The following is a 20,274-nucleotide window of genomic DNA, read 5'->3' on the forward strand; positions in this document are numbered from 1 at the left end:
TCTTGCCGTAAAAGGCTCTAGAATAGTTAGGCAAAATTCTCGTTAGAAATTATTTGGATCAAGTTGATTCTCAGAAAATGAAGAAGGTCCACTAAAGGACCTCTCAAGTTTCTCATTTCAATTAATAACATTTTTAGTTTTAAGTGCTTCTCTATATTCAAGTTTCCACAGTCTGAAAAATAGTTGCAAGACACTGATTTATAGATTTTTTTTAAAAAAAAGTAAATATGAAAACCAGTAAAAGAACCTTTAAAATATTAAAATCTTCAGCTATCAATAATCTGAATATGTATAGATAATAGTGGGAAACCAAATTCTAATTTTTAATTAAGAAAATTAAACAATATGCTTCACAATTTTCAGACCTTCTTTAGTCCAGAAGCGGCTTTTTTAATAGGTATATTTAGGATACTGTTAGAACGTTTTCACAGCTTTTATTCATGGAAGAAATGTAAAGTATCTCCCTGACTTGTACTTTTAAGTCTCTTGGGGAAACTATAAGGGTACTACAATTCTTTAGGTGGCACTACTTATTTATTGAAACCTTGTTTAGCTTACTCAAAGCCTCCAGATATTTGACAAGTCATGAATAAAAGAGCAAGCATTAATACATTCCTTTGAACTACAAGGTTCAGTGTTGAACTACAACGTCCCTGGTCGTTTGATAACATTCTGGAATGCACGGAATTGCCACGGGAAACGTATCTGAAATAAAAGTTCCAGGTTTAGACTGCTGCTTTAACATTTGAAAGAGGCAGTGTACACCTTAATAAAATTTGGACAGATACACAGTCTTTATAGTAGTCTGTGTGGTTTTGATAGCCTACACATACTGATGTCCACCAAACCTATTTTATTTGCTTTTAAAAATTACTGACACATTGTGAAGTAAAAATGATCAAGTGTTATAGAAATGATAGGTTACAAATTGGTTGTTAATAAATTGAAATAGCCTAAGAGACATTATATCATAAATATGTCAAGGATTTGAGAGTTTCCAGCAGGGATATTTACTAAAAAGAAATTTTAAGTTTCTCAGAAGAAACATCTTTCCCTATGATTCAAAAATCTTACTTACCGTTATACATAGATACATTTGTAAAGTCACACCTTTTGAAGGTGCAAAATTTCTAATGAGAGAAATGAGGAAAAAAGCTCTACATTTCATACTTGGAGGCCATTGTAACTGAGCATGACCTCAGTGTTTTACCTTTTTTTCTTTTTACTATTGTCTTTTAAACTCTTCCTGTGTAACCACTTACATGACGGCTCTGTAGCTATTTGTGACCAAGGTATTTTATGTTAAGGACCGAGACACCAATACCCAAACAGTTTTTAGCATAGTAAGCCTAAACATTCACATGCAGTAGAGTAGAATTACTTAAACAAGATTGCAAGTTGCAAGATTAACCATAAAATATAAACCCCAAGAAATCAAGAAGGCAGAGCCCTGAACTTTCTGTGAACTTCACGGTTAGGGTCAATAAGTTATTATCTAATGAACAAATTAGATTTTTGTAATCAGGAAGCATTTTTGAACTTAAAACATTTACTCTTAACTCAATATCAAGAGTTAAATAGAATAATTTTTCATACTATACTTTGTTAGTATGTTTTCTATCTATAGCACATACCATAATCAAGCAGCATTTAGTGACAAATCCTGATTCTAAAACTGTATTTACATTTTAATAACAATTTAATGAATGTGAAAACTACAGACGTTCATTTTTATCTGAAGCAAGCCAAACATATGGTAAAATGCATGACCAATTAGTTAAGTTACAAAGAATGATATTGAGCAAACTAAAAAAAACCCAAACCCCTAATTTTAAATTATTTCAGAAAGAACTACTAAAAAAATAAAGGAAAATAAATAAATAAATAAAGATAGACTTATTGGGGAAAACTACAAGATAAAAATAAAAATAAATTCTAAGTGCTAAATACTCTAGGAATCAAATAAAGTTAAGCTCTTTCTGCCCTACATATATAGGATTGACATTGTAAAGACTGTGCATTACATCAAAGATTGCCTTTCTGAATACACTTGCCTGGCCAAGGGGAAAAAAAAAAAAAAAAAAAAAAGAGTTCTCTGCTTGCCAGTTCTGAGAGAATCACAGTACAAAATACTCTGTTTGGGTGCCTTATCATAAATAATCACAGTATGATTTTCATGTCATATCAAAGAGGGCCTAATCCTGCCAAACTCAAATCAACAGCCATTTTGATGCTGATACAAAGTACCAGAAGGGGCTCTGACAGACCAGAATGATCATATCTGCACATACTACCTCGACTAAGCTAAGAAGCCTAAATACTTACTTGAACTTCAAAATTCATATTCTCCAGAAATTTTTGGTTCATTGTCTCTGCAAATTTGTTGATGGCTCTCAAGAACACCCTAAAAAAAAAAAGCAACGATAGAGATAAATGAATGTAATCTCTGGGAATCTATTCCAACCATGTGTGATATTGATGGAAACACATTTAAACACTGAACACACTAGAAGCAGCAAAGTTCACACATACATGAACACAGCAGATGACATTCTGTGCAATGGCATGTTATTTAGTCTGTTATGCATTTAAAAAAATTAAGCACAATTGTCAAAAAGTTTCTTCGTCTCCATTGAAAAATTCAGACAATATAATTTCTTTTCCTCTGCTGCACACTGCATTGTGCTCTTGAGAAAACAGAGAGCAATTCTTTCAAACACAATTTTACCTTCTATGTGACAAACCCAAATGATTTACAAGAGTGTTATTGCCTCCTCCTCGTGGGTTTGACAGCTAAAAGAGTTCCTTGTACTTACATTATTGGTTAGGAGCTGCCACTGCATTTTCCCAATTAAAAGATATTATACGCAGCTTTTCGGTTTTCTCACAGGTGGTGAGGGGAGGATGACACCTCTGCCCACATTCAAAGCTGAGTTAATATACAGTTATTTCTTTCAAGAGAAGGAGTGTGAACATTATCCCTCTAGCTTGAAAAGCAGCACCTATTTATGCTCATTATTAATGCAGCAAGATTAAGTCACGTTTCTAAAGCTAATTTCTTTGTCTAACTTTCCAGCACAGTACATTTGTAAAACAAAAATCAATTGTATCTCTAAATATTTATGAAGTTTATTTAAATAATTCCACTTCATTTAATTTACAGTTTTGAAAACAAGCGATCCATTTTCCTCTGCTTCATAGGTAAAATTTTTTAAAGTTTTAAGTTGAAATATTTCTACGGGAACCACTGTGAAGGCAAACATACTGCAACCTGAAAGAGGTGAACACAAGGAAAAAACAATCCTAACTGTTCAAATACGATGGCTGACTGTCAACTAGCTATTACCAATCAGGAAAAAGATCTAATAGTTATAACAGACAGGTCCACAAAACCCCTACTGTCTTAGTGTTTAGTAGCAACAGAGAAAGCAATAATTCAATAATTGGAATTATTAGCAAAAGATTAAGAGACCACAGGATATCCATGTTACTGTCAAAGGAATGTTGCATCCTTGCATTGGATTCTGTGTGGTGTTCTGGTCTACCATCTCAAAAAGATAAACAAATACCAAAAGTAAAGAGGAGAGAAGAAAACAAGCAAATAAACGTGACAAAGAAATGATCAAACACATTTAATGGATTGTGTCTGAGACCTGGTTTCTTTAATCAGGGGACACTACGTGACTGAGGAGATATGGTAGAATCTATAAAATCGAAAGTACCATGGAGATCAGATATTGTTCACTATTTCTCATACAAGCATTGGAGAGCACTGAAAAAAGTAAGAGTGTGCATTCAAAATAAGCAAAAAGAGAGAGTTTTTATGCTAGTCTTGCTCAACTATGCAACTCATTTCTACAGGAAGCTGTGAATGCCTGAAATTTATACTGGCTCAAAAGTGATTAGACACAAAGACAAAAACGAAGGGAGGACTACTAAATGTCATTGGTCACTGGAGGCTTGGAGAACACAGCAAATAGCGTTACTTCTTCCAGCTCTGTTATACCATTCCCTAGGCAGCCGTTTATGAGCCACTACCAGAAACAGAATAGTCAGTGAAATGAATTTTAGTCTCACCACCAAAAAACCCAAAAAATTTGCAAGGGCTAAATTCAGTTTCTTAATGAGGGGGTAAAGCAAAAGTTCAGCCACCACTAAGCAACAGTCCAAGGAAGCACACTGCTTCATTAGGGCAACAGCTCGACTGGCTAGATAGAAACCCTTTGTTGTGATTACGGTTTTCCACGAGGAAAAAATTCTTTGCGAAAACCTAAAGAATATTTTCTTTCCATCCACATAACATCCCTCTGTAATGTTGATGTGAACAAGGAAATAAAGTAATGTATACATGGTGTTACATCTTGCCAAGTCCTTTTTTTTTTTAATGTGATCAGAGGGACACTACAGTTTTAACTACTACAGTAACTGTGGCATTGGAAGGTAACGGACTTCTGAGGGTGCTGTGTCGCTCTACTGCATCATCCCACACATTCAGACGAGCTTCTTTCCAATGGTCTAGGGCATAGCCCAATCTAATCTTCTGACACTGGCTCAAGCTAATCTTGCCAGCTGAATTAAGGGTCTGATCTGTGAAATGCTGAGTGTCATCAAATCATCTCAAGTTCAAGAAACCCAATTTTGCTCAATGCTGTTCTTGCAGGCTATCACCACTCTCCTAAACAACCTCTGTATAATCACAGAATTGCCCTGTGTATCTACTGCAGTTTTAGCTTGTATTGGTCTGAACAGGCTATTGTACTTTCTTTTCAGCCTTTTATGTGATCAACTTATTCTGGAAAATGCACTTTCCTCTGCAAGCTGCCCCACACTACCCACAAGAAAATAAACACATTCTTCCCTAACGCTTCACTCGCATGGGTACATTTATCTCTACAAAACTGCCTGATGCTTGACACAAACAGTTTAAGATTTTGAAAAAAGATGGGGATTCTAAAAAGAATGGTCTACTTTAGACAGCACAAAAAAAAAATACACAGCTAGGCAGAATCACGGACGCCCACATGTTATTCTGTCTGTCAGCATCCCCATTACTCTTCTGAGTAGGAGTTCTGGGTCAAGGCCTTTTTAGCGTCATGTCTTTTCTGTAGAACTATATTGCTCTAGATTCTCCTTTGATTTACAAAGTATACTTCTTGCCAAGTCACGTAATCAAGTCCTTCAGCTCCAGCTGCTCAGAGAGTAGCATTTCCCTTCACTCAGAAAGTCTTTTGTTGGGGTAGGAGGGGGTGTCCTCCATTTTTGAGACTTCTTTTATTTCCCAGCCTCTGTGTTATTCCACACTACTCCAGCACCTACAGTGAAACATGTCACCTAAATATCCAGTTTGGGCAGAATCTGGTATGGTGCTGATAACTCTTACATTTTAAAAACCCCACACTTTTGGGTGCTTTGTCTTTTAGCACAGAAATATCATGCAAGATACAGTAGAAATAATCATAACTTAAACACACATGAAATTTATTAGTGAAAATCTATTTCATAATATGGACATATTTCTTGTGTGTCGTATTTTAAAATTTTTGTGAAGAGCTTGTGGTTTAATTTTAGCCATGCATAAAAAGCCCCAAGGACACCTGAGAAACACTGAGGTACTTAACGTCCAGCAAAAATTACTGATAATATTAAAAATATTTACAGGATTCTATACATTTTAATTATATGTAAGCTATCTTCTGTGAATATCCCTTTCATTCTCACAGATATTTTTATCTGACATACTGAAATGACACATTTGCAGGAAGCATGCGATACTTCCAGGCTGTCAAGTTCCAAATATTTTCATGCATTTGTATTTTGCCTAAAGGGTGTATCTATTTCTGTCATTGGAAGTCACTTAGGCAGTAGGTTTGAATTCTATTCCTGGCTCCTGCCAATGCCATGCTGTCCTACCTCAATGATTTCGTTTCTATATGCCTCAGTCTCCCCTTTCACCAAAAAGGGGTATTAATTATTTAGCCACAAGTATGAAGCTAAACAGATATTTATAAAACACTTTCAGATTTTGATGAAAACAAGAGAAAATATAATTTTATTACTGAGAGCATATTCCTATTTAAAGAACTAAACATGTCGCCAAGAGGAAAGAGTTAAAATCATTTGATTGGAGAAGGCATCATTCCTTACATGATTATTCATAACCTCAGTTATCAATTATAACTGACATAATGGAGAGATACAGCTAGAAAAGAGACGGTAAAAAAGCGTGCCCCAGAAGAGCTCAGAAAAACACAGTATGTACTGTCTGACTTCAGAGGAAGTTTCTGAGAAAAATTACTGAAAGGCATTATCTTGTCACAGAGTAATATAACTTAATTTCCCGTGCTTCTATAACAGATCATTGGAGCTTACCTTTTCTCTGAACTTGGGGATTGCTGCTCAGTTTTGCTTTACAAGTTTAGACTGATCTAGACTGACTAAAGGACAGGATCTTGATTTCTCATACAGATAATGAAATTAGGTGTTTTTTCTGTTTAACATTCTTCTCCTGTCACATCTTCCCTTAACTTTAATCATCACACAGGGTTACAAGTATGTTTTCAGGTGTTTAATTATGATAACTTTTCTACAGTTACTTAATATGGAATTAATTTCTCATCAGTTTAAATAATTGTGATCTAAAATTGCTGAAATTCCTTTACCCACAGTAATTTCCATGATATTTCCTGAGTTTATGGGGATCGATACTTCTAATTTACAGTTCATACCAACCTCTTGGGCCTGAAGATTTATGGATGATCTTCAAAGGCCAAAGTCTCTGGGCTTAATCTGGGTATAAAAAGGCAAGGTTTTGGCTTAGGACAGCAACAGAATCGCCGTGGTTCAACTGCTGCTATCTCCTTTAGCTTTCTGAACTTCCTGCTGCTTCTGCTTTGCTTTATTGCATTGTCAGAGAAATTTCTTTCAAATTTTGGCTTGAAAGAAAGCCCAATGAATAGAATCCTGTGCAACTGTACTTAGTTCCAAATACTTAGATGTATGTTCTAAATAGGGATAGAACAGTAGTGTAAGTAACATATATAAATAATTTAAGACAGACAAAGCTGAAAATTTGTAAGTCATCCTAAGATAAAAATTTGATTTCAAACTGATTCTCCCTCAAACAAAACAAAACAGAAGGGCTGAGATGGAGAAAAGAAACAATTTTGTATTTGTAAACAACTTGTTAATCAAAGTAGGATTTCAAGGCTATTCCTTAGAAGATGATGACTCTCTATTTAACAGTAAAATAGGTCTGCACATTGTCCCTGCTTTTGAAGTGCAAATAGGTGATAGACCTAAAATATAGATCTGGAACTCCAAGTTATTTTTAGCAGACAAGTTAGAATTAGTGCATCAGCTCCTTGCAGCATAAAACAAAAAGATGATTACAGTAAAAAACAAAACAAAAACAAACCCCAAAATACTTAAATTGGCATTGCCTGTTCTTAGGTGGCTTTGCAAAAGCCAGCCTTTTTCTGCACCTAGTTTCAGACATAGAACACTTCTGGGTCCACAAAATTGTTTTGGGAAAGGCGCCTAAATCAGGTACAGAATTATAAACCTTCCCAAAATCATGAACTGACCTTTCCTCAGACTCTTATACATTAATTCTTTTAAAGCAGTGGTCCAACAGCAGCGAGATGCTCTTCAATGTCTTTTCAAGTTCACAAGACTAAAGTTTGGGAGTTCACTGCTTCAACTTTGAGATGAGTAGTCCAGCTACTGAGGTGAAGGCTGAATTAATTGACTTAGGTATTCATGAGCATGAAATCAAACTCATGTTTGCTATGTCTTCTAAAGCTGTGATTATACTGATGTAGTGACAGGTGGAAAAAATTAATCAAGCACAAACTTCTACTGGACAATCAGACACAGAAAAATAGAGAAAAGCTTAAAAAGAATATTATTTCCTGTGTTGGTGTGAAAGCTCTTACTGAAAGAAACCATTAAAATGCTGGAATATAATACATTTTTTTAAAATCACGTCTGAAAACCAATGAAGACATGGACAGTTTTTAAAACTCGGAACTTCTTCCCACAAACCCTAAGTGCTTTTCCTTCAGAGAATTTGGTTCACGAAAGTCAGGAGAAGCTACACTAACTTCAGTTTGGCAGGCATATTTTTGTAATCCCCAAAGGCTGATCAATCAGCACTTTCACCAGTGAATCCTTTACTTGAGCAGATGAGGAATATGAGGGGAGTTCTTTCAAAGCCTAGGAGATGCACTGACTATTATTTTGAAGATCTTTTCTGAGTTCTGTTAGACATGGTCTTGCCAGTATGCCAATTATATGAAATCTGAAGTAGGGAATAGCAGAGCCAAAATAATACTCCCACGTAATTTATGTTGACTTCATAGCAGCATCCTCATAAAATGCTTTGCAGAAGACACCTGATAGGTATTTTAACATGAAGCAGGCACAAAGGAAATGCAGCTGAAGTCAACTGATTCTCTTGTAGGTTTCTGTTATCTTTCCTTTTCTTTCTTGTGTGCAAAGCTAGAAGAAGGCATGTTAAATAAAGAGGAGCCTAGCAAAGTGGGCCAGACCCAATCCGAAATGCTGATCGTTGTCAATGACTGAAACAGTGATCAGCAATTATAAATTAAACCTGGAAGATATAAAATACACAGAAGAAAGACCAGACAAGCAATCAGCATGACAGGAGAGATTAAAAATACACATTTACTATTTCAGTGACCAAAACAGAGCAGCAGGAGAAAGCCTGAGAAAACAGGTAAAAGGATAATAACAAAAATCTTTACAAAGCAACACCAGAAATTATCTCCTAATAACGTGGGAAGCTATCACTGATTTAGAAATGAAGGGCAATGCAAGATAGAAACACTATTTAAAAACCTTATAGCTATGTGAAACCTAGTTATTAAGAGCACAGTAATGGCAACACTTAGGAAGCAATCCACTTCCATGGTAACTGGAAAAATATGGCCAGTGGTGCAAAGAAAGTCGTATAATTCAATCATATTTCTCCCCTATGTCAACTCAGTATCACTATAGACTGAAGAATAATTTTTTGTGTCATTAGAATTCAATATGAATGGTAAAGCAATTGCCATTTTCCTAAATTCTTTTTCAGTGTATGGTCAGAGAGTCTATCCAAATAGCACGGTCAGAAAATAACTGCTTAAAAATAACTGCTATCCAGCTTCTCTTGTCTCAATTATAAATTGTTTGTTATGTATAATTCCTTTTCTGTATTAGTATTATTTGAAAATTTACCTTGACTAGCTATGCCAAGCATACAAAAATAATACATGCTATAATATACCAGAGTTAATTTGACAGCAGTACAAAAGCAACACCTAGAGAAAGACAAGAATGAGCAATTGCTTTGATGCTATACAACCAAAGTTTCCATTTGAGATCTCTTGACTTTGCCAACAGTCTCCTTGTATGTAGCTTTTCCTTCAGCATCTACCTAAAGCATGTTTTAAAGACTGCTTACCTCCCATTTAGGAATCAGAATACATTTTCAAAACTGCATATTAGGTACACATTTATGCCAAACTCTTTTGAAAATGTGATGTTTAGCATGCTTTAAGAAACTTCATAGCTTGAAAACTAAGTGTACAAAAAGCTGTCATAATGGACTCATACTTCTCCATTCTTTCACTGTCTTCTGTTTTTCAACTGTTGACACTAATTTACCCTTACTGTAATATTTGTACATACCAATTAGTCTTCATTTCTATATATCTAAGAATGGTGCAGAGGTGATACTTTGGTAAACATATTTTCATCGATGTTTCTAGGGCCTATTTCTAGAAATACTTTTATTATTTCACACATCAAAGGATTAAAATTGGAGAATTACATGAAACTAATGGATAACACTGTGAATAACGCTATCTCTGGTTTGGGTTTTTCTTTTTTAAGTAGCTCTGTATTTTATTCATAATCTCACCATAAAACTTTAAAGATAAAATGTAGTATTTGAGCTTTGCTTTTTCTTTCCCCCTGTTACATAAGCTTTCTGTATTTGAAATCCCTTCTCTATACCTGCAGTATATTTTAACATAGTACACGTACTTTTGATTTTTCAGATATTCTTGTTGAAAATACTTTGCAAGTGAATACCTGTTTTCTAGAATACATAATTTCTTTACTTTTAGGGAAGCCTAGCTTTTTCTGAAGCTAAAAATATGATCTGTAATTACAGGTACAGACAACTACGCATCTGCCTCCTGTCTAATTGCTGCTCACTTGAGCTTACTACTTTACAGCCAAAACTGTATCAATACAGAAGTTGCATTGAATCAGCAGACTATGACTTTAAAAAAGATCATTATGCAGCAAATGCATAATACACCAGCAGGGTTATTCTGTGATGTTGCTGTTGAAAAATATGAAAATAACTGTTCAAAATAATTTTAAATATGAGAAAATTGTTAATTGCTGCTCACTTGAGCTTACTACTTTACAGCCAAAACTGTATCAATACAGAAGTTGCATTGAATCAGCAGACTATGACTTTAAAAAAGATCATTATGCAGCAAATGCATAATACACCAGCAGGGTTATTCTGTGATGTTGCTGTTGAAAAATATGAAAATAACTGTTCAAAATAATTTTAAATATGAGAAAATTGTTTATATTTAATTTCCTGAAAATCTCTTAAAATATGAAGTGCTGGCCAAAGTTGCCCATCAGAAAGAAGAACACAGAAAGATTGCTCAATAGCATTTACAACACCTGATGAAAATTATGAATACTGAATTTGTATTTTCAGTCTTTTCTGTAGTGACATATTTAGCACAGTTTATGTGGGTAATCTCTTCATTTTTTTTTTTTTGCTCATTTGCACGTATGTTCTACAGAGTGGAAAATACTACTCATTGTCTTAATCCCCAAATGTTTTACTAAAATTTAAATGCCTGAAAACATACGAAAAATATTTTATAACAGGCCACATAGCAAAGAACCTTAGAGATTTCTATACACAAGTCAAAGTTGTATCTGGAAAAATAACAGTTTATCTTACTGACTTTCTGAAACTGTCAAACTAACAAGATGTTCTGTGTTGAGTTGTTCTCTCCACTGAAGACTTTGCTTTTAGTTCAGGAGACCTCATACTCTAGAAGCAGGAGCATCCTAGCGGTCGATACCAAGAAAGATGAGATACTGTGCAGTGGGAGTGGGAAAGGGATATCTCACAGCATGTTTTCTCTCTGCATTTTAGATAAAAGACTAAATGACTGTAGTCAAAACATAATAGGCATCCATTGTGTACCATGACCACAATGTGCAACAGCCTATCTTGCTGAGTGGATGATCTGCTGCAGTCACCACATAATTAAGTGTTTAGATTCTTGGTAAGCACATAATTCCACAACATGGGTAACAACGAGCAACATGCAGAGTTCATGCAGAATAAGCATCGTGTAGTATTTGGTGCTAGAAAGATGCAAGTGATTGAAAAGTAGAGTTACATCAGGCACAACCAGACTCAAAACACCTACAGATGGAAGAGATGTTCTCTGCTAGGCTTATAACTGACAGCAAAGCATTAAATGACTCAGTCAGACATATCTGTCACAGCTGGGAGTGTAACTCTCCATGGAAGTAAATTTACAACCCACAGTGAAACAACTGCCTCTTCTCTTTTAACTGCCTTATTCCATTTTCCCAGGACTAACCTTACACCATTTGCCCTATTACAAGTACTGACTTTTGTAGGGACTGGGAAAGACAACTCGGAAACAGAGTTACCTAGATTTAATGGAAAGGAGAGACTAATCTGAGACTACTGAGACACTGTACCAAATACCCCAGCAAGAAAACCAATAAATAAATAACTAAATAAATAAATATGTCCTTTGCCTCTGAAAGGGACTTTATATTAACAGGGAAATTGCATTTCAGCAAGGACATTTAGTCTCATAGCAAAAACAAACTGTCCAAGGACACATCTTATTACATACAAGCAATGACTGAACAGTAGAAACTGTTTGAACTTGTTATAATACTTCATTTACCCTTTTGTGCACATGTGCATAAAAGAGTATTTTCATTAGACATTTTTACTTGTTGCTGAAAATACTTTTTCATATATTAAAATTACAAAGTTCTGCAATATGCCATAAGCCTATGTGTAAACGTGTTCTGACCCCCTGAAAATTCAAGCCCTTAAGAAAAACAACTGCATTTCTGTCAAGTATGCCTAGGCCAGTCAAAAGTTGCCAGAGGAAAATGAGATCAAAGAAAGGAGTTACTTGGATACAACAGATCAGCCTTCTAAATTCTGCCTTATTTGTGCAAAATAAACTGCAACACTGTCATCCAACCTTAGTTACATAAATGAATCTTAACTCCCAATATATCTTTGAAAAACAAGAGTTAAAATTACCTAAACTACTTGTATTTTTTTTTCTCTTAGGAATAAATAACTAAATGCCCCTTTTTATTCTCTGCAAGACAAATAACGAGCCAGGCAATGTTTTAAGCAAACTGTTAAAGCATAGCTGGATAGATTAAATCTGAGTTTTCTTCTGCATTTCCTAGCAGAACCACTTCATATTAATAAGCAAAGAAAAAAAGTTAAGAAGGATTTTTCTTTTCCTATTTTTGTAATTAAAAAGGTATTCTTGATTTTAAAATCTCATCACAATTGTTATAAATTGATCACCATATTACAGCACCAGCTGGAGTAAAGGATAACACGTACTCTTATCAACTGAATTTGTGTACCTTGTGTATAGTCAGATCCATTAGTGTCTGTGAATAGTCACCATACCCACTGACATCAATACATATATCACAGCATCAAATATTTCTAAAACATGAAAATATGACAAGCTTTCATTTTCACCAACAGATAGATGGAAGACTGAGAAGCAGTTCTAATATTTGAATTAATTTGGGGGTTTTCTCCCTTCCAACTTGAGATATTCTGATTCCATGAAGTCTAATGAGTTGGTAGTAGCAATACAGTTTGTAGCATCTCTCCCATAAATACTTAAGCTTCCTGCTTGAAAAAGGCATGTTTCCCTACTTTCTGCCAACTGTGTTCAGTTTCCCTTCTCCTCCAAACTATTATAAACACCATTCTTGAATAAGACGCTTAAAATGTGATTACCAGCTGTTCAGGTTTTCTCTTCAGATAATTTAAAAAATTGTTATGTGTGCTTGTTACTTAAAGATTGAGACTACAACTTTAAAAATGCCATCTCCTCATAATGCACAAAGCAACATTTTGTTGAGTTTCACAGGACAAGCAGCTAGTTCTTCTGAAAAGGCTTTTTCTATTCATAGGTAGAGTTGTTCAGGAACATGCATATGTATAGTGTGGAAAACATGTTTTTCAGAAGTAGTGTTTAACAGCCATTCACAGATGATCTATGAAAAAACCCAGGTCTAGAATCCCTACTGTCCATTTCTTAAAGAGAAATTCCTACAGTGCCTTGCTAGGGGAAGAATATAACTTGTTCTGCCTCGTTTTGCTGGTTGGCCAGGACTTAATGATACCAACAGAATCTATAGCTCCTGGCAGTCTGAGAAATGGTGAGGTACTTGGGGATGAAGGTGGCACTGATTTGAAGCCATAATGAGGTTTTGCTGAATTAATAATGCTGCTACAACATGTGAGCTACATGAGAACCAGGTCTTGAGGGTGTTACAAAGCAGTTCATCAGCAGGTATTTTCAGTATGTATAATGAAAGTAAATTGGCAACATTTCCAGCTGTTTTGCCAAATACCTGCAGCACTAAACCTTTCAAGTTAGACTTAAAAAGGGCTGGGGAACACTGGACTCCAACAGATGTCTGAAAACACTCGGATACACAGGTAATGAAAACATATTTTAGAAAAAGTCTAACTACTGGTGTTAGAAAATACCCTAGAGCGTTATCGCACATGAGTTTTTCAGCAAATAGGATCTGACCTTGAAATTTACTGGTGAAAAACTGTTTCCTTTTATTTTTAAATACCTAAATATAATGTCAACAAGGTTCAAGAAACAACTCAAAACAACCAACCAAAACTGATTCCAGGTACTAATTATGATAAGATCAAGTACTTTCAAACTCTATCTGAGCAATTACCATTTCAAAGCCCAGAGGAAGAGAAGTAAAGGATGTGAATACTGCCCTTTAGTTGCTAACCCTCCTAACCATTCCTTTTGTTCAGCGAATCTGACTCCCTATGCACTTCATGTTGACAATAAGGTACGGGAATTTCCTGGGAGGAATTATGTGCCTGTAAATTAAAATTATGAACAGCTAAGAGATAGGCAGACTACATGGTATTATCCAAACCAGCAAAGCATTTCTCCACAAATGCCATGTACCTAGGAATTACTGCTTTTAATAAGCTAATAGCCAATAGTCTAAGTACCATAAGTGGAATAAAGTGCACATACAAGCAGTAGCAACTAGTAAGAAGTGTGCAGTAAGCAACCTTCGTTAGAACAAAAGTTAATTAAATCTACCATGGAGGATCACAAAAATAACTCAGATATTATATCCTCATGACCTCAATGAGGATTTTTCTATTTCCCAAAGCGTTCTGCCCCATCTAGCATGCCACAAAAAAGTGTTCTTTCCATCTTGCTGTTAATGGAAGAAAGGAAAAAAATGGGGCGAGTGGGGGGGTGGGGCGGAAAGTAGTTCATTCTACTTTTTGATTTTCAGTTGCTAATAGAATACTCCCAGTCCAGGGAGACTAGTACACACAGCCTCTGCCTCCTTCAAATGGGCTTTGGGAATCAGAACATGCTTTGAGAGCAAACAGCACGTTATTTATAATAGTGATTTAAAGTAATCTGAGTTAAATCATTCCATCCTGATACAGGCAAAGCTTGACTAAAGAAGTTTAGTCAATTAAGCTTCTACTCCCATTCTTTCAACTCTCCTACCACAGTTTCTCCTGGACATGAATGTGTCCATTCTCCCTTCCTTTGGACAGAGGCATCTCCCTTCCCAGGTGGCATGCGCGCTCACTCTCTCTAATTAAAAAAAAAAATTAAATTCCCCAGGACCTTATAAGAAGTCATTCTCTCATTCTTTTCCCCTTATCTATGCGAGACATCTAACATTTAGTAGAAATATCCCTGATATCATGCATGCACTGTCTGTCTTTATTTATGTATAAAGAGTAATTAGAGTGTCCTGCTCATTAGGAACACCTTTTACCCACAAACAGGACCAAACTTGCAGTACTAGTTAAGCTCTTCCCTTTCCTTTGCCTCTAAGTACTCTGATTTTACGTTTCTGTACTGCCGTATATCCTACAGCGAAATTCCTCCAATGCCCGCTTTCCGGGTGTCCTGGTTTCGGCTGGGATAGAGTTAATTTTCATCCTAGTAGCTGGTACAGTGCTGTGTTTTGGATTTAGGATGAGAACAATGTTGATAACACACCAATGTTTTAGATGTTGCTGAGCAGTGCTTACACTAAGTCAAGGACTTTTCAGCTTCTCATACTGCCTGGCCAGTGAGGAGGCTGGAGGTGCACAAGAAGCTGGGAGGGGACACAGCCAGGACAGCTGACCCAAACTGGCCAAAGGGATATGAACAAAAATTGGGGGGGTTGGTCGGGGGGTGGGGCCAGCTGCTTGGGAACTGGCTGGGCGTCGGTCAGTGGCTGGGAAGCAATTGCATTGTGCATCACTTGTTTTGTATATTCTTTTATCAGCAGCTGGGATCCCTTTCTAGGGAAGGGGGCATTGACAAAGCAGTTGGAAAAGGGGCACAAGCCCTCAGCCTCTGGAGGAGACTCCTGTCAGGTGTGGTTTAACCCGCAGGCAGCTAAACACCACGCAACTGTTCACTCACTCCCCCCACCAGTGGGATGGGGGAGAGAATCGGAAAAAAGGTAAAAACCATGGGTTGAGACAAAGACAATTTAATAGGACAGAAAAGGACAAAACAAGGGATGCACAATGCAATTGCCGTGTTCCCTCCCAGCTTCTTGTGCACCTCCAGCCTCCTCACTGGCAGGGCAGTATGAGAAGCTGAAAAGGCCTTGACTAGTGTAAGCACTGCTTAGCAACAACTAAAACATCGGTGTGTTATCAACATTATTCTCATCCTAAATCCAAAACACAGCACTGTACCAGCCACTAGGAAGAAAATTAACTCTATCCCAGCCGGAACCAGGACACCCTGCTAGGTACAAAATACAGGAGATCATCTGGAGGAGACTGTCAGGCTTTGTCGAATGCCTTTCAGGAAGAAGTGCCAACTACATTCTGCCATTGGCTAGGTTACACAATAGACATGCCTTACAGACTGTAACTAGTATTTTTACAAATTCAGAAAGGGGAGACTCTTAAGGTAAAATACGTACTTCAGGGCATAAAAAGGCCCGCATGTAGCCTCCTACTCAGAACAGGTGAATTAAGAATGCAAAACCTTAGCTGTGCTAACATTTTGTGGTTTTATTTATTTATTTATTTATTTATTTTATTCTCTTATTGTTATTATAAGAGACCCCAGCCTGACTCCTTGTGACTTTTTCTTTGCTACTTCACCGGTTTGGAGTAAAGCATGTTAATAAGAGAAATCTAGAAATCTAAATTATTCCTCAATTCATTTCACAGAACATCTGCACCCTCAAAAAAACCCCAAAGAAACAAAAAACCAGAACCAAATTTCTATAAAGACTGATAACAAAAATCCCCTCTCCTAGTTGTTGATATAACATAAAATTAAGATATGAAAGTAAGATCAATAACTCATTTTCTTATGTAATCTTGGGAACAGCAACATAATCAAAGAGTATAAACAGTGCCAAATCAATTTAGGTAAGCAATGTGTTTACAGAAGCACTGTTAAATAGCTTCGAAACATTTTTTTTTTTTAATGCTGACATTTTTCTTTAAATATTTTCATTTGACTTGTCCAGTGCAGGATAAGGTTTAGAGCAACAAAGCCTGCCTGGACCAAATTGTCCCACAAAGTTCAGAATCATTAGAAGGCATTATCAGCAAATGTACAGTGCCACAAATGAATTTCTATCGTCAGTAACTAAGGCAATACAGATACCACTAGGTGAACCCCCAAGCCCAAAGGCATATTCTTTGAACAAGGATTGACACTTCCCCCGCTCCCATAGAATTAAAAAAATCCTATACTTGTGAATAATGCAGATGTTAACAGCATTTTCTAGATAAGAGAAACAGTTTTACATATGAAAGGTTTGATATGCTTACATACAATGGAAGACTGTTAGGTTACTTTATTACTAAGCTGATACTTTTTAAGAGTAATCCTTGCTACATTAAAAATAATTGCAAATTGCAGCAACAGCAACATAAGAACGTGCACTGAATTAGATTTTACCTTTATAGGCCAAAGACTGGCTCAGACAGAGAAACAAGTCGGATGAAACTACTGTCATTTACAAAATCTTACCTGGAATGAACACATCCACCAGCATATATGTATCAGCCCACCTCAGAAGAGGGGTTAGTGATCTCTCTGCATGAACATTAGTGTACTAGTGACAGAAAGTGAGGTTTAGGCACATAAGCCCTCACTGCCATCGTGACTACCCACAAGAACCATAATCCTTGCTTTGAATCATGGAACACATAAAAGAAAACCTTTTCATTTAACATAATTCCATTCAAATCCTTGACGAAAATGTATCCAATATCAAAATTTGATATCATAATGTTGTAAATTTTCTTAGCAAATCTTTTCCTCAAGACCAAACACTCTCAGAAGATTATCACCATTATTAAGTATCTTCCCTTCTCTCCTTTTCAATATTGTAAAACTGGGAGACTTTACGTATTACATAACTGACATTTCAAATAAACAGCATCTGTGGACTCTAAGTTAATTGGAACCTATCCATCTTTGAGACTTAATTATTAGGCTAGTGTCTCTGTGACTTCTAGAAAACTCCATGTTACTGCCATTTCTACAAAACTAAAATAATGATAGTACAGGTGATCAAAATCCACCTTGCCAACAGAAGTCTTGCTCAAAAAAAATAAAGTGTATTCACTTCATAATCCGATTCAGCATATAAACTCAAAGTGTTTCTTTGAGAACAAGCAGCAATAAGTTCAGCCCTGAAGGTAACACACAAATAAATAAAAAAGTAAACAAAGTGAATTTTTTTCCCCAAATCCAGATCCCTTTTAGTGAGATTTTTAGCCATGATTTCCACTGAGTATGAAGAGGAGGAAATCCAGCAAATAAAAAAAAAAATCCACAAGATAAGGTGTTCACATGCTCACAGCTACTTTTTTGTTCAATTTCTTCTACGCATGCAGATGCTTGCAAAACCGCTGTGTGTTCAAAGTTTGAGGAAACTCTTCCTTACCTACAAGTTCCACAAATAAACAAATTGAACCAACTAACTTTGTTTAGAGCAGCCATGTGCTTTACTTTGCATTCTCAGTCCAACTCGCCCTTGCTTTCCTCTGTTATAGACTAGAGACAGAAAAAGAAAAAAGTCAGTACCTCAGCATGGCTAGGAACAATTATTAAGAAATAAATCCTCACGTAGCCCATCCTGTACCCTATATACTGGCCTTTCCTTCTTGCCAAAAACATTCATTTCTAACTGATGCCCATAATAAACAACAAAACTCAGACCAGAAGGGAAGAACATTTCCTTCCTCTCCAAACAAGCAATATTTCAAAGATACTCTGAAGGAATCCGTCTGTGATATGCTGGCCCAAGCCAGCTGTCTAAACCCATTATCAATGGTGGAGGTGCACAAAGATCACTTCTCTTTTCTTTCCAATTCAGTATCACATGATATGGACATGATAAACTGAAAAGAGCTCATGTGGCAGCAAAATCTGTACGACATGAAATTTCACTTACGCTACTTGCAATCCTAACACCAGGACAACAGTGGTCCTTAACAGAGATCAAGCAATACTTTGTTTATCCCACCATCATTTATGGTGACACCAAAACAGACAGATTATAGCTGTGGTAAAGGTATACCATCTGCCCAGTTTATGTCCACAAGATATTTCCTTCAGTCAATTTTATAAGAGTACTCAAAGATTTCTTATTAACAGCAAGCTCTCATAGAGCAAACAATGGGGAGCATGATAAATTTGATTATACAAACTTTTGCTTAGATGCCATCTTGATCTACAGTTTGAAGTAATCAATCATGATGAAGCCCCAAATGATCTATCGTATAGCAATACATTTCCTCAATGATATGAGCTACACTAAGCACCGTGGATCCAACCTCCTCCTACAAATAGCGCGCTGCACTCAAAGATTTGGTCTTTATCATCAGGCCTTTTAGCAATCCAAGCAACCATATCGTTTTGGAATGAAAATTGTGTTTGATAACTCTTGCATCAGAATGAACTTGTTCACCTATTAGTGAGGACATTCTAACCCTGTGGAGAAATTGTACATTTAAGATTCAACAGGCTTTTTACAGTTTGGCTTCTGTTGACTGTCAACATGGAGACCAGCTATGTACTTCCACTTTACTGTTAAATACATTTTTTTTCCCTTTCCACTGTAAGTGGACTTAAAGCACAGGCAGCTAGCTATTTCATGTATTGTCAGTAAATTATTTCAGATTATGACCTTATTGGCATTCACCAAACTGGAATGTTATAAACATCTTAGACTGCACAGAAAAACTTTTTGTAAGATATGAAACGAGTTCACTTTTCACAAGCACATGGAACATGAGCACTGATCCTTCAACCCCATTTTACCTGTTCTGCACCATGCTCATTGCCATCCAGTCTGAAGGGTAAACGTTCTTTCCAATGAGATCTTTGAACATTATGAATGTTTCCATCAAGAAGTCCTAGAACAACAAAATAGAGTAAGTCTGTGACTGTGTAACACAAAGTGTTCCTGCTGTGATTAAAGAACTAAGATGGAGGGCTCCACTTCGATCCCAGTGAAGTCAATGGAAAAATTCCTGGTGATATCAGTAAGCCCAAGATTGGTAATGAAGTCCTGTAAAACAGCAGTCTCAAACTCCAAATGAAACTTAAAAGTCATTACACTGGGCTCTTAAGAAAAGAAGAGCCATAAGTGAATGGAAAGAAAAAGTACTTTGGAGTAAAGCTGTTGAATTTTTTATTAATTAGCAAAACTGTCTCACTATGCATAAAGAATTAATAGATTTGAAAAACACAGGATTATTTATTTCATCCATTTAGTTCAAATTTATTATTCTAAACTAAAAATTGAAGGCAGTGACAGAAAGATTTCAAATAAAACAAACACTATTTCTTTTCCTACAAGTATTTAGAGATCACTGTATAATGAACTTAAATAAAATGAACATAATCATTTCAGGTCTAT

The 20,274-nt window shown here is 36.1% G+C and overlaps 1 protein-coding gene across 1 annotated transcript in view; it reads right to left on the reverse strand.

The window, feature by feature from the left end:
• Positions 1-20,274, reverse strand: part of DOCK2 (dedicator of cytokinesis 2) — a 211,599-nt gene that overhangs the window by 60,655 nt on the left and 130,670 nt on the right. Inside the window, exons 29-30 of the mRNA XM_009285697.1 lie at positions 19,674-19,768; positions 2,326-2,404 (exon numbers count right to left, since the gene is read on the reverse strand). Of these exons, the coding sequence (XP_009283972.1) occupies positions 2,326-2,404; positions 19,674-19,768 (174 nt within the window). The remainder of the gene's footprint in view (positions 1-2,325; positions 2,405-19,673; positions 19,769-20,274) is intronic.

Source organism: Aptenodytes forsteri, unplaced genomic scaffold (assembly GCF_000699145.1).
Source record: "Aptenodytes forsteri isolate BGI_AS27 unplaced genomic scaffold, ASM69914v1 Scaffold54, whole genome shotgun sequence".
NCBI lineage: Eukaryota > Metazoa > Chordata > Aves > Sphenisciformes > Spheniscidae > Aptenodytes > Aptenodytes forsteri.